The sequence below is a fragment of the Mustela putorius genome, unplaced genomic scaffold (assembly GCF_011764305.1).
Source record: "Mustela putorius furo isolate JIRA1106 unplaced genomic scaffold, ASM1176430v1.1 tig00000095_pilon_pilon_pilon, whole genome shotgun sequence".
NCBI lineage: Eukaryota > Metazoa > Chordata > Mammalia > Carnivora > Mustelidae > Mustela > Mustela putorius.
This window is the reverse complement of record NW_025421280.1, coordinates 36,509,909-36,524,987: the sequence shown is the minus strand read 5'-3', so window position 1 is coordinate 36,524,987 and position 15,079 is coordinate 36,509,909. Positions and strand designations below refer to the sequence as shown.

Genomic DNA, 15,079 nt, shown 5'->3' with positions numbered 1-15,079 from the left:
CCCCCTGATCCTGTGGAGTCAGCACTGTTAATTACCTCATACACAGGACATCTGGGTCTTAGTGCATCTAAGAAACTTTCCTAAGGTGTCAGCTAAAAAGAGAATTAGTCAGAATTCCTCACTAAAGGAATTGCTGCCGCACTAAAGAAGTTTGCAAAGCCCTGCAAAGTTAGTTGAGGACGTTAGTATTTTGACAGTGGGGCTTTGGTTAGAGAGTAGGCACACATGCAAAAACAACATGATGAAAGTGTCTCTCTTGAAGAAGAAATGATGTCCTTTCTCCAGTCTGAACCCTATGCCCTGCCAGAACAATTCTGGAGATCTCATGGTAGCGTATATCAGTTGTTGGCAAACTATCTATAAAGGGCCATGTGGTAACTGTTTTTGTCTCTGTGTCCATTTGGTGTTTGTGGCAATTACTCAATATTGCCTTTGTTGTGGGAGTGCAGCCAATTCATAGACCATATATAAATGAATTGATGTGGCTATGTTTCAATAAAGCTTTATTTACAAAAACAAGGAGTGGACTGGGTTTAGACTGTGTTAGTAACACCTGGAATAGAACTTAAGTGTGGGAACTTTTCTGCTCACTGAATGTGGGCAATTGCTTGTCACATTTCCTAGTTTTATGCTGCCAGGTCTTTGTTCAGAGTAATCTATACTATCTTTGCCAACATAGGGCATGACTTAATAAAAAGTATTTGATCAACAGAGTACTTGGTACATGGAAAATACTTAGTGTTGATAGGTTTTCTTGCTGTAGTTAAAGTACTGCTTTTATTCTCTTTCTGATAACAATCATTATTTTGGGGTATAATTTATTGAGCCTTACCTGTTTGCCAAGAACCATACTCAAAAACTATGTACACATTATCTCATTTGATGTTTCCTACAAGATCTATATGAGGAAAACTGAAAAAATCTCATGAAAGAAATCAAAGAAGATTCAAATACATGGAGGGATAGTCCATGTTCATGGATAGGAAGATTCAATATTGTCAAGAAGTCAGTTCTTCCCAACTTGATCTATAGATTCAATGCATTTCCAATCATAATCCCAAAAAATTATTTTTTAGATAATGATAAACTGATTCTAATATTTATATAGAGAAGAAAAAGATCCTGAATAGCTAACACAATATTGAAAGAGAGGAACAAAGTCAGAGGACTGACCCTACCTGACTTCAAGACTTGGCATATAGCCACTGTAATCATTTAATCTTTTCAATACTTCTGTTTGCCCTCACTTTACACTTGAGGGAATTGAGGCTTAGATTATATCGCTTGTGTCAGATGAGGACCCATGTCTGATTACATCTAAAGTCTAGGTTCTGAACTAAATGGTTCTCTGTACTGGTTGGATCTTGCTACAGGAGTCTGAATTCAAGTTCTCTGCCTTCTGAGAAATAGGCAGCTTATGCATACTCCTCTCTCAACAGCTGCTGGCTCAAGCTGGATAAAGGGTTCATCTGGAGTTTCATGGGACCAGTGGCATTCATTATCTTGGTGAGTAACTAATGATAGTTATTTATGGGTCTGCCTTCCCTGAATTGGCCAAGCATGGAGTGTGTGTTTTTTTCCATGAAAATGGAAATGAAGTGAAGGTAAGAAAATACAGTCTAATATGATTAACTCCTCTTCCTTGAAATACTGTCATCATGTCTTTCCCTTGCTCCCTTATAGATTACTTGTTGCTTTGATATAACTCTGCTGGGTATTCCAAAAATCCCATATTTTTTCATTCAACATTTAGCAAGTATCTCCTCTGCACAGAGTGCCACGTTCTCCTGTTTGCCAACAACTTCCTGATCACATCCATTGCCCTGGTATAGATATGAATAGTAATCTTTCACTTTCAAGGTGTCTTGATTTGAATGATGTATTATATAGACATCCTAGTCAAGCACCAAGTGTCACAGGTCATATACACACAATGTGCTGTATAAAAGACCAGAGCATATGTGCATAGCATGCTATGAAGCCTGTATCTTTTGGGAAAAGATATTTAGGTCCACCTCAAATTGGGTTGCATGATATGGCCTCAAAATAAAATTCCAAGTCAATATTTCATTCTGTGCCCACAGATAAACTTGGTGTTGTACTTCCAAATTTTGTGGATTTTGAGAAGCAAACTTTCCTCCCTCAATAAAGAAATTTCTACCATTCAGGACACCAGGTAAGAAGGTCCCAGATCAGTGGTATCCACAGATTTTCCTACAAGACTACATTCTTTCTGCCTGGGGGGAAAAAAAAAACCCTATACCCTATACATGAAAAAACACTTCATGGTTGGATATCCATGGTATTGCATAAAGTGTGTATGAGGTGCAACTTCTAGAAGTGAAAACTATAATTTTCAGGTAGCTTAGTGTACTCCTTGATCTCTTTATTCAACAAATATTCATTGGGTGGCATTTGTGTAGCAAATACTTTGTATAGCATAATCTTCATATGAAATTCATGCCAAGAGTATTGACATTATCCTCCCTCCTCCACCCCATGAGTCCACCCACTCCTGGGTACTCCATTATCCTTGGTTGTAGGCACTCAGTTCTTACTGTGTTGATCTAAATGATTAAAAATAATGGTAAGAACAACTAACATTAACTAGGAACTTGGTAGATGTTGGGAATCTACCAACATCCTTTCCTTTTTATTCTGTTATGTTAGTCACCATAAAATACATCATTAGTTTTTGATGCCCTGGTCCAAGAATCACTGTTTATGTACAACACCCAGGGCTCCATGCAATATGTGCCCTCCTTAATACCTACTACCAGGGTATTAAGGAGGGCACATATTTCATGGATCAATATTCTTTCACTGAATGCTCATAACTCCAATCTATGTGGTGGGCACAACTACCATCCCCCCCATTGATAAGAGAAGCAAGTGCTTATTTTTCCCAAGAGTGGGCAAAAACCTTACATTGGTGATGAATCATGTGGACAAAACTTAAAGGAATATCTTTCCAATTTCAGACCCTGGCTTTGATCTCATCTACTTATCAGACCAACCTAACATCTCTTTGCCTCAGTGTTTTCAGCTCACCCTTCTTGGCATTTCTTCATTCCTCTACACATGTTGAATGAATGCAGGATCTCTCTCTCTCTCTCTCTCTCTCACACACACACACACACACAGACACACACATACATTCATACATGTCATCTTTCCTAGACAACTGCCACGAGCAACCCCATTCTGTTTTATAAAACACAACTTTCATTTGAAGAAACACAACAGCATGTTTTATTCTAAAGTCATGATATCATCATCAACACATTTTCAATACAAATTTCTAGAAGGCACTTCCACACATCTCCCAATAGAACCAGGTAAAAGACTTGCAGATAAATCACTTCCAAGAATAGGAGAAAGCATTATTCTCAGAAACATCCATTGAAAATATGGGCTCTGCCTCATCTTTGAGTCATATGACTTTGCCTAAGTCACTTACGCACATGTTTAAATCAGGTAATATGTGCAGAGCATTTAGCACAGCGCCCAACACAGAGTGATGAGTGATACTTATTACTGCTCTTGTTCCTTTTCAGACTCATGACATTTAAAGCCATTGCTCAGCTATTTACCCTGGGCTGTTCTTGGGGCCTTGGCTTTTTTATGATTGAAGAGGTTGGGAAGGTGATTGGATCAGTCGTTGCATACACATTCACCATCATCAATGTCCTGCAGGGCGTTTTGCTCTTTGTGGTATACTGTCTCCTTAATCGCCAGGTAAGACTAATTATTTTGTCTCTCACCAGTCAACTCCCTAAGTCTTATTGAATGGTCATTCACATTCTCACCCTTCTCTGACCTTTCATATTTGTATTTGGGGTTGCCTTCATTCTGAAAGGAGGCTTTAAATGATGACTTGGTATGCTATATGCTCTGAGTTAGCATTGGCCTAACCTTCACATTCCAACATATATCTTAAGAGAGTGCTTCTGTCAGTGGAGATGACATATCAATATACCATAGACTGCGGGGCTTGGGCAACAGAAATTTCTCTTATAATTCTAGAGGATGGACATCTGAGTTCGGGGCACCTATGCAGTTGAGTTCTGGTGAGATCTCTTCTTTTTTGCAGGTGGCCACAATTCTGACCCTTAAATGGGAGAGAGAAAGAGAGAGAACTTTTCTGTCTCTTCTTATCAGAACACTAATCCTATTGGACACTATCCTTCTTATCAGGACACTAATCCTATTGGATGATCCTATTCAGGGCTCTACCCTTATGACCTCATTAAATCTTAATCCTTTCTAGAAAGGATCATCATATCTTCAAATACAGTCATACTGGGAATTTAGGGCTTTAACATGCGAATTTTGGGGGTGTCTGGTTGGCTCAGTGGGTTAAGCTTCTGCCTTCAGCTCAGGTCATGATCTCAGGGTCCTGGGATGGAGCCCTGCATCAGGCTCTCTGCTTGGCAGGGAGCCTGCTTCCCCATCTTCCTCTGCCTGCCTCTCTGCCTACTTGTGATCTCTCTCTCTGTGTCAAATAATTAAATAAATAAATAAATAAATTTTTAAAATGTGAATTTTGAGGAGACATAGTTCAGTCCATAGCAGAGCATGTATCAGTCAGCATAAGGGAGGTTATGCTGCAGTGACTTATAGCCACCACCCCCTAATTTCAGTGGTTTTAACAATAAAGATTATTTCTTGCTCATGCTACATAGCTGTTAGGGTCCGTAATCAAAGGGGCGAGACTGATACAAGGCGAAGGTCAAGCAAAGCTTTATTTTGAGTCAAGCATCAGGGGAATCAAACTGACTGGTCAGGGCCATCTCTTGCAAAGAGGCAACCCCTCCCAGCCTCACAGACTAACTTTTATAGAGGTAGTTTAGCCGGGCTATACACAGGTGGCCAATGAGATTGCAATACACAGAGAAAACTGCCCAGTCATGCTAAGTATGCCACACACAGAAAAAAACTGCTAGGTAACACACGGGTGGCCAATTGAATTTCAATTTACCCTACTAGATATATGTGCACCGCACTGATGGGATGCCTTCACCTGGCCTGACCCACCCTTGTATCTAGGCTTTGCAAGTAAGTTCCTCTGGGAAGGGAGGGGTCAATCTAAATCCACTACATAAAAACAAAATGACTCCCTCTGGCCAACCAGGCCCTTACAATAGCCATGGCTTGATCTACAATGTCTTTACTCTGGGATGCAGGTTGAAGGGCAGCCCTTATTTAGAACATTGGTATTCTCATGGCAAAGGGAAAGGAAATCTTGGCAAAGTCTAGCTTAATTAGCTCTCTTTCACTGGGTGGAGGAAGTTCCTTGGCCATGTCTGAGTTCACCAGAAAGAGGATACAGAAGCCTCTTATAGGGAAGTGCCCTTTAGGGAAGGATACTGGAATATTTGGCATAATATGCCAAAAACAAAGGGACTGTACCTCCCATGTCACGTTATCCACTGAGTAGGTGGCTGTGTGAGCTTGGCCAGTCTTCTTATCCTCTCTGAGGTTCAATCTTCTCACTTCTGTACATGACAACACCTGCGTCACAGGGCTGAGATTAAAAAAGATATCGCAATATGAATCTCCAAGCATAGTCCTTGGCACACATTAAAGTTTTGTGAGGGTCATCATTATATTTTTTTTATCCACTTATAAGATTGGAAACAGTTCTCCCCTTTTGCTATTGAACAGAACTACCAGCGATTTTGATGCTGGTGTCAAAAAGACCATCGTAACACTTCATTAATTTCTCTTTCATCTTCTAGTGGCTTCTTTTTTTTTTTTTTTAAAGATTTTATTTATTTATTTGACAGAGAGAAATCACAAGTAGATGGAGAGGCAGGCAGAGAGAGAGAGAGGGAAGCAGGCTCCCTGCTGAGCAGAGAGCCCAATGCGGGACTCGATCCCAGGACCCTGAGATCATGACCTGAGCCGAAGGCAGCGGCTTAACCCACTGAGCCACCCAGGCGCCCCTTCTAGTGGCTTCTTAATGCTTGGTACTCCTCATGCCCAGAAATGAAGTACAACTTAAGTGCTTTGGTGAAATAATGTTGAATATTAAATATTTAAATATCTTTTTAAAACATTTTAAGCAAGTTTCAGGAAGGAATCCATGCAATCACAGGGAGTGGTTCAGCATGTGGTTAGTGTCCCAGCTCTGATGTGAGAATGATGCAGTGCTGAGTGCTGGCTGTATGACCTTGAACAAGTCCACACTCCCAGCAGTGTCAGCTTCTTTACCTTTCATTGGGAGTACGAGAAGATCCTTTGTCATTTGTTTTATGTAAGGATGAATTGATATATTGTGGATAATAAAGTGTATTGAAGGTTGCCATTGTTCAATAAATGGTGACCTATGTCATAATCACCACCATGACCACCATCACCTGCATTGTTTTTGTCATCATTGACCATCATCACTTCCATGATTATCGCCATCATCTTCACCATCCTCCTCCTCCTCATTGTCAGGATCATCACCACCCCCACCACTCTGTAGACTCTATAGAAACTTTGTGATGCCTGACATTTAGTAAATACCTTTTCTACAATGAGGAAGTTGAATTTTAGAATGAGCCAAGGAGAGGATGTCCAAGACTATACAGGAAAACAATGAGGGGGTAGTCATGGGGCCCCACAAATGGGGCTTGGCATGTATATCTTTAGCATCCTCTTCAGGGTCCTTTCTTCCCTAAGTTAGCTCCTGATGTGACACAAACATTTGTATTCCTCAGGTACGAATGGAATACAGGAAGTGGTTTAGTGGGATCTGGAAAGGGGTTGAAACTGAAAGCACGGAGGTGACACGCTCTACAACCCAAACCAAAATGGTAAGACCAGCTTCTCTGCAATGTCGTATACTGGCTGAACCTAACCTTGATCTGAAAGAAAAGAGAAATTACATTACTTCCTCCATTATGCTGGTGGTTTCTAGTTTTTGAGAACAAAACTGGTAGAACTCTGTTCTTTTGTCTTTTCTTTTTCCGTTCCTTCCCTTCCCTCTCTTTCCTTTCTCTCCCTTTCCTCCTCCTTCCTCCCTTCCTTCCTTTCTCTCCCGCTCTCTCCATACTTTCCACAAATATCCAAATGACTTTCATCAAAAATTTAAATTTATTTAACAATGCTCATTTAACAAATATTTAATGAGAATCCAGTATGCCAGATGCTGTTTTAGTTGCTGGAGAAACAGCAGAAGATACACTGACAAAAATCCTTGCCCTCACAGAACTGATGTTCTGATGGGGGTGGCTGAGAATAAGCCCCCAAACATGAATTATGCACTATTTTACAAAGTGATGTGGGCTGTGGAAAAATAGAGCAGTGAAGAGAAATCAGGACTCATGAGGTGGGGGAGTTTGGTTTCCAGTCAGGTGGCCACAGTGACAGTCTTTTACTGTCTATCACCACCTTCTATTTAATTCTCTGTATGTTGTGCCTCTCTGTGTGATATTTCTCTTACTCTGAAAAATATGACAGTGTTTACCTTTGGTCAGTATCTGCCCCCATGTAAGATTCAGAGCTGTGGTTATTATCATTTTCCTTCTACCTAGAGCAAGGCCTGGCCCACAAAAGATGCTCACTTAACTTGTTGAGTGTCTAAGGTCCTTGTTTATTGATGAGGACACAGACTGGGAAAGTCCACATGATTGGCCTGAAACTACTCAGCTGGGTACAGGGGTTCAGACTCAAGTCTGTTTTCCTCTGAAAGTTGACAATATCCCTTGATTGTCACCAGAGTTGTTTGTCACTCCAGATCATCAAAAACTTTTGGGACCAGTTTCCTGGGACATGTGCTTTCAGACCAAGGACAATTCTGTTTACAGGCTGCTGACCGTGTCCTAGGAGTATATGCCACTGGTTCGCTCCTCGGCTATAATCACCAGTAGTCAAAGAATATGTCAATCTAAACTGTGAAAAGGAACTGCCCCAACACATGCAGTCTCCAAAAACATGTCGCATAGTGGAATCCATTGCATGGGTTCTGGGGTTCACCAGATTTGAGTTTGAATCTTGGTTCTTTCAGGCTCCAGCTGGTAGATGTTGGGCAAATAGCTTAAACCCCCTGCACCTCAATCTGCTCATCATTGAAATGTCATATTGAGGAAAAAAACAATGTACATGAAAGCACTTTGCTCTACTCTGAACCATGTCAACATTACTTGTATGAGCACCACATTATCAAGAGTCAACTATATAGAAGGCCTCAAACAGTAATACTATCCCCTTATCTTTGGACAATGCTTTACTTCTAAAAAGCACATACTCAGTTCTTTCCACAGTTTGGCGACCGTGGCCACTGCTGCTATAAACATTGGGGTACAGATGGCCCTTCTTTTCACTACCTCTGTATCTTTGGGGTAAATACCCAGGAGTGCAATGGCAGGGTCATAGGGAAGTTCTATTTTTAATTTCTTGAGGAATCTCCACACTGTTCTCCAAAGAGGCTGCACCAACTTGCATTTCCACCAACAGTGTAAGAGGGTTCCCCTTTCTCCACATCCTCTCCAACACATGTTGTTTCCTGTCTTGCTAATTTTGGCCATTCTAACTGGTGTAAGGTGATATCTCTGCCCTTCAACGGACAAATGGATAAGGAAGATGTGGTCCATATACACTATGGAGTATTATGCCTCCATCAGAAAGGACAAATACCCAACTTTTGTAGCAACATGGACGGGACTGGAAGAGATTATGCTGAGTCAAATCAGTCAAGCAGAGAGAGTCAATTATCATATGATTTCACTTCTTTGTGGAGCATAACAAATAGCATGGAGGACATGGGGAGTTAGAGAGGAGAAGGGAATTGGGGGAAACTGGAAGGGGAGGTGAACCATGGGAGACTATGGACTCTGAAAAACAATCTGAGGGTTTTGAAGGGGTGGGGAGTGGGAGGTCGGGGTACTAGGTGGTGGGTATTATAGAGGGCATGGATTGCATGGAGCACTGGGTGTGGTGCAAAAACAATGAATACTGTTATGCTGAAAATAAAAAATAAATTTAAAAAAAAAAGCACATACTCAGGGGGGCGCCTGGGTGGCTCAGTGGGTTAAAGCCTCTGCCTTTGGCTCAGGTCATGATCTCAGGGTCCTGGGATCAAGCCCCACATCGGGCTCTCTGCTCAGTGGGGAGCCTCCTCCCCCCACCACCCTGCTCTCTCTCTGCCTGCCTCTCTGCCTACTTGTGATCTCTGTCTGTCAAATACATAAATAAAATCTTTAAAAAAAATTTAAAAAGTACATACTTAGGCCGCCTAGGTGGCTCAGCTTGTGAAGCATCCCACTCCTGGTTTGTTTCTGCTCAGGTCATGATCTCAGGGTTGTGAGACTGAGCCGTGCATTGGGTTCCATGCTGAGTATGGAATTTGCTTGAGATTTTCTCTCTATGCCTCTCTGTCTTCCTCTCCCCTAACTCGCTCTCACACTCTCTCTAAAAGATTAAGTACATAAATATTTTAAAAAGGAGATATTCAACCTTACATTCCTCACTGATCCTCTATAGCATTTAGTGATAAATGCTATCACTATAATAACTATAAATGTTTGCGAGAAGAGCAGATAAATAAAAAGACTATCATAGGTGGTGTTTGGAGGAGGAAAGGCTGTAAAGTCAGATATGAGGACTTCTTTACTGAGCTTTGGACCTTAGAGACATTCTGGCTTGTCATTTCCTGAGGTGTTAATTTCTCTTCAGCTTGTTCTACATATTATCTCCCCAAATAGGAGGAACCAGCGATGTCATCAGAAGTCTTCCGCAGAAGAGGCGTTCCTTCTGTGCAACCACGGCCTCAGACTCCTGTCTCTTTATCTTGGTTAAGAACAGAAAACTGAGCTGCTTCCGGACAGCGCCCCCTGTGGTCACATGTGGATCGGACAAATGACACCATTGGCATCTTCATCCTGAAAGCAGTTGAGGCTTTCCTCTATTTTGGCTTCTAGCTCCATAGAAAAAAAGTGGTCAGGGGGAGACCTCTGAGTCCCATACCCAGTATTGTTTATCACACGCCATTAAATATGCAAGGAATAATTTTTAATAATGAAGGCAATAAAGAGATTTTCTTCTTCCAGCTCTCGCTTCCTTGCCAGGATTTATTGGCCAACATCTAGATTCACCTGGCAGTTTTCTCTCTCTGGGCATTCAGTTGCATTTTATGCTCCTGAAGATTTTGCAAACCCGACATTTTCAGAATTCAATAATTCCCATATGAATAAATATAAAGAAGGGGGTTGCCTTCTTGTGTTGCAAAATTCCACCACCATCCCACTTAGGAGTGCCTTGTCAACAGGCGTGTCTTGTGCGCAGAGACCAGCACTGTCTCCTTTGCTTGATGATTTTCAAACCTACTCATTTATTGGGTTAGTTTTGTTTTCTTAGTGTCATCCAATGTATTTTGGTGGAAATACTTCCAAACCAATAGCATGAGGGTCACAGCAGTTGTTTGTCCTTATATGTTTTCCTTTTTTTAACTGCATAGTTATATGTATATTTTTAACATCTTTATTTTTTTTCATTCTTCCAAGATTCATTGTTTTCACACCACACCCAGTGTCCCATGCAATACGTGCCCTCCTTAACATCAAGCACCAGGCTCACCCATCCCCTCACCCCTGCCCCTCCAAAACCCTCAATATTTCTAATTTCTTTTTCATACTAATTGGATTCTAGAAGTGTTTTTCAGCACTGGAATTAATAGATGCATGGCTAACTTTGTTACCAGAGGTGTTTCAAAAACAATTTTACATGATTATGACAGGAAAGATAAAAAATAGCAGTAAAGGGTTCCCATGATTCATTTGAAGAGATTTTGTGTGCAGTTTTTAGGTGGTGGACCAAAGACTGTGTCCCTTTTTCTGCTTAATCAGTTCAAGTGCCTCTTCTACATGGCAGCAATGCAACCAAAGTATATGATTCACTCCACTTGCTGGCCTTAAAATTATGTGACTCCTCTTGAACAGTTAAAATTTCGGGAGATTCACATGGTTTCAAAAGGTGTACATGAATAAGACTTCCTGGGCTGTTGAAAAATCCCCACAAGTGTTGTTGCTGTTTTTGTGTCCAAGACAGTTGCAAGAAGAGGATAAGCCAGACAAATGTTCAAGGTACTGTGGGTTTGGACCTCTCTATTCAATATTTTTCCTCTCTCCCAACATGAAGTCTGCTTTCTTTCTCTTTTCTGCCTCTCTCACCCCTTTGCTTTAAGAACTAGCTTCCACATCCTTCAAGAGCTTCTTCTTCTTCTAGCTCGCAGAAATCCATCTCCCTTACTGGCTTTATTACCATCCATGTGACTTGACTTAACTGTTGCATACATGATGTGTGTGCTTGTAAGTCAAGCCTGCTTGGATCATGAACTTCTGGAAGGCCAGGATGATAAATGTTTTAATGATAAATTAGAAAGGTCATAAGTGAAATGTTCCTTGCTTCCATTTAGAGCACCACTTTTCAAGCTCTGCTCTATTAACACTTTGGGCTGGGTAATTCGTGGTGGTGGGCAGCTATCCTGTGCTTTGCAGGATGTCGAGCAGCATCCCTGGCCTCTCCCAGCTGGACGCCTGTCACCACCCCACCCCACACACCCATTGCAACAATCAAAAATGTCTCCAGACATTGCCACTTGAGAATGTTGAGCATTACTGGTCTAGGTGTTAGTTCATAGTGAACAGGCAACTGCTGAAGAATTTCTTTCTGGTCAACCAGCTGTTCCAGGAAATGAATAATCAGCCAGAAATCAGAATGTAGTTGCTTGGTGCCTAGTCTGTACTCAGAGTGGCGGTGTATATGAGGAACACCTCTTCTGTTGTCTGCCCAGCTTTTCTTTTCTGGGAACTGCTCACCCCACTGAGGCAGAGGCCATTCACCAAAAACCCACTTCTGCTTCTAGGCAACATGCACTTTTGCTTAGAAGAGCCCATGCTTGGGTTAGTGCCCCCAGAGGAATGGAAAGAAAACTAAGGGTCTCCAAGCTGGGAACGCTTAATATTTTCTTTTATTGGATCACAGAATGGAACAGGCCTACTGCTGCCTCAGGAGTGGTAGCGAGCTTATGTATTCTCTCAGAGTTTTCTCTATCCCTAGTGTCTCCATGACATTAGTCTCTCTCCACACACTGCACTGTCTGTCTTCACACAGCACCTTGGCAAGGAAGCTATCCCTGGATCTCTTTCACCTTTCCTACTTTATCATCCTGGACAGTACTCAGCACTGTTGCACAGATATTTACTTATTATTCAGATTACTTCTGTGTTACTCCACTGGAATGTCCATACCACATGGACAGGGGTTTTTGTCTGTTTCATTCACCATGTATCCTCAATGTTTAAAATAATATCCAGCACATAGTAAGCACTCAATAAATATTCTTCTTTTATGATGAACTTGCTGATTGGTCCTTCCTGTTACTGGTTTAGTGCTTACACTCTCTGCTACTGTCTGTCTTGGTCATCGTTTCTCATCCCCACACCTCCTTATATTTATGCTATATTTATATGTACACACAGATATACACTCGGTAGAAAAGACAAAAGGCCCCCCACTATGTCTACAATCAGAAGATGGCATTGTTAGTGTGTCAGCTTTCCTCCATGATACCTTTGCCTTTGGTGAAGAAGGCACACCCTCCCCAACCCCGCCACGTGCCACATAACTTTGTGCCTACTGGCCATCACCGCTTGCAACAGCGTGGCCACCCAGGAGGGGCCAATTCATTCACATGTCCTCCAACCCGTCAAATTTTCTCTCGTAAGCATTTGAATTAAGAGACCAGAATGGACCTGGCAGCTATTCAAGTAGTAATAATATTTGAACTCCTAGAGAAAAGGTCATTTAAGGGTACTTGTCAGGGAACAGTCAGGCGGACCTTATTCAAGGGGGGGAACACTGAGATGAGTGCAAGGACCAGTGCAGTAGGGTCTTGGTGTCAGGAGGGAGATTGGACTCAATTCTGACTCCAACAGTGACAACTGGAGATTTATATCCAAGGAGCAGGGTGGGTGTTAGGTATGTAAATCATCAAGAGAAAACATCAGGGCCAATAGACTCCTTAATGAAGGCAAGCCAGTGTAGTAAAATAATGGATCGTGTTTGGATACCAAGGAAGGGGGGTTTTCGCTAAATTGATTTAGCAGGATTCTTGCTCAAACTGGATTCTACAAGGACAGAGAACACCTAAGGTTGAACCTAGTCCAGCAGAGTCCAAGGAGAGTGTCTTTGTCAGAGGTCCCATTGAGACGGCCATAAAAGGACCCTGTTCACCAGTTAGAGAAAGTCAGCCTACAGACGGAAGAGGACAGACTGAACCAAGTTGTCAGAAAAAGGAACAATAATTATGTGATTCTTAGCACAGAGGTTAATGGCTAGAGCTGAGGGTCAGAGGGACCCAAGTGGAGAATCCCGGTTCCCCAGCCTTGGGCACATGGCTCAACCTTCCCTAACCCCTTCCTCCTGCCACAATGTATGAAATCTCAAGGTTCTTGCTGCTTCTCTTCAAACGGCACAGTTGTTCCCTCAATATTGATGTGAATCCCAAATTTACTGTCTAGGAAATAGACAAGATGTGTAATCTCTATCCTAATGTATGACATTGACTTCATTTAGCTTATTAGGAGAATCAGCCATTCTCCACCCTGAAGTGGATGCTCGAGGCAGGGTGTCTCTAATAGAGATCTGGGCTGGTGGGCAGGGGAAGTCAGTCAGGGGCAGTTCCAAGAAGTGAGCCCTTAAAGGCTAAGGAAGTAAGAAACAAGACAGCTGGTATTTCTCTGTCTGCTTGCAACAGACAGGGTCAGGGTCAAGGATACGAAAATCTACTTCAAAGTAATTTCTGCATGGCAGAAATACCATGAAAACCAGGAAGAAAGGCAGTTCTCAACCTCAGAGGTCAAATCCTAAAAGTCTAGAGCATAGAACTGAAGTGTTCCTATTTTACTATTATATGTTCTCTCATTCCCTCACTAGACTTATAATATTTCATATCTATTTATGTGGCTTTGATTCAACTTAATTTTTTCTCCCCCTTCCAACAAGCTTTACTAAGGTATGATTGACAAATAAAGTTGTATATATTGAAGGTGTACAACATGACGTTTTGATATATGCACACACGGTGAAATGAGCACCACGGTCAAACTCATGAGCACATCCAGCCCTCCCACAGTTACCATTTATTTTTGATGAGAACGCAGAAGATGCACTGTCAGCATATCTCAGGTATACAAGCCCATAGCCCCCATGTCATACACCCGATCCCCCGAATTCACTCATCTTACACAACTGAAAGTTCACACCCCCTGACCAGGATTTCCCCATTTCTCCCTGCTCCCGGTTCCCTGCAATCGCCATTCTACCCCCTGCTGCTCTGCCCTTGTCTTTCTTAGCGTCCACATAGAAGTGAGATCATGCCACATGTGTCCTTCTGTGTCTGGTTCATTTCCCTTGGTATCCTACCCTCCAGAATGATCCATGTTGTTGCAAATGACAACATGTCTTTCCATAAGGCTGGATAACATATGTGCCTCTATATTTCCAGCCCATCTTCTTTATCCATTCATGCTTTGATAGGCACTGAGGTCATTTCCATACCTGGCTATTGTAAAGAATGCTGCAATGAACATGGAAATGCAGATAGATTTTATTGTGTGTGTGTTTAGTTTTATTTATTGATTTATTTGTTTATTTTTATTTTTCATTATGTTTGGCTATCTACCCTATAGTACAACATTAGTTTTTTTATGTGGTGTTCAACGATTTATTAGTTGTGTATAACACCTAGTGCTCATCATAGCACGTGCCCTCCTTAATACCCACCACCCAGCCACCCTATTTCCTTACCCCCTTCCCTCTGAAACCCTCAGTTTGTTTCCCGGAGCCCAGAGTCTCTCATGGTTTGTCTCCCTCTCTGATTTCCCCCCCGTTCAGTTTTCCCTCCCTTTGCCTATGCAGATGTGTTTTTAAATGTTGCTAAGCATACAGCATTGGCAGGTTGGTCGCTGGCTTGGCTGATTAGTGCCCCCAAAGTCCGCGATGTCCTACTTCTTGGTTTTTATTTCAGGATCTGACCTGTGACTAAGTGACCAGAGAATTCTTCAGTGAGCATGGTGTGGATACCGAT

The 15,079-nt window shown here is 42.0% G+C and overlaps 1 protein-coding gene across 2 annotated transcripts in view; it reads left to right on the top strand.

The window, feature by feature from the left end:
* LOC101685766 (putative adhesion G protein-coupled receptor E4P) overlaps positions 1 to 10,039 on the top strand; it is a 52,396-nt gene extending 42,357 nt beyond the window's left edge. For both annotated transcript variants that reach the window (XM_045085381.1, XM_045085375.1), the window contains 5 exons: positions 1,440 to 1,506; positions 2,085 to 2,176; positions 3,558 to 3,738; positions 6,711 to 6,806; positions 9,696 to 10,039. In XM_045085381.1, coding sequence (XP_044941316.1) covers positions 1,440 to 1,506; positions 2,085 to 2,176; positions 3,558 to 3,738; positions 6,711 to 6,806; positions 9,696 to 9,803 — 544 coding nt within the window. In that variant the 3' untranslated portion in view covers positions 9,804 to 10,039. The remainder of the gene's footprint in view (positions 1 to 1,439; positions 1,507 to 2,084; positions 2,177 to 3,557; positions 3,739 to 6,710; positions 6,807 to 9,695) is intronic.
* The last annotated feature ends 5,040 nt before the right edge of the window (positions 10,040 to 15,079 follow it).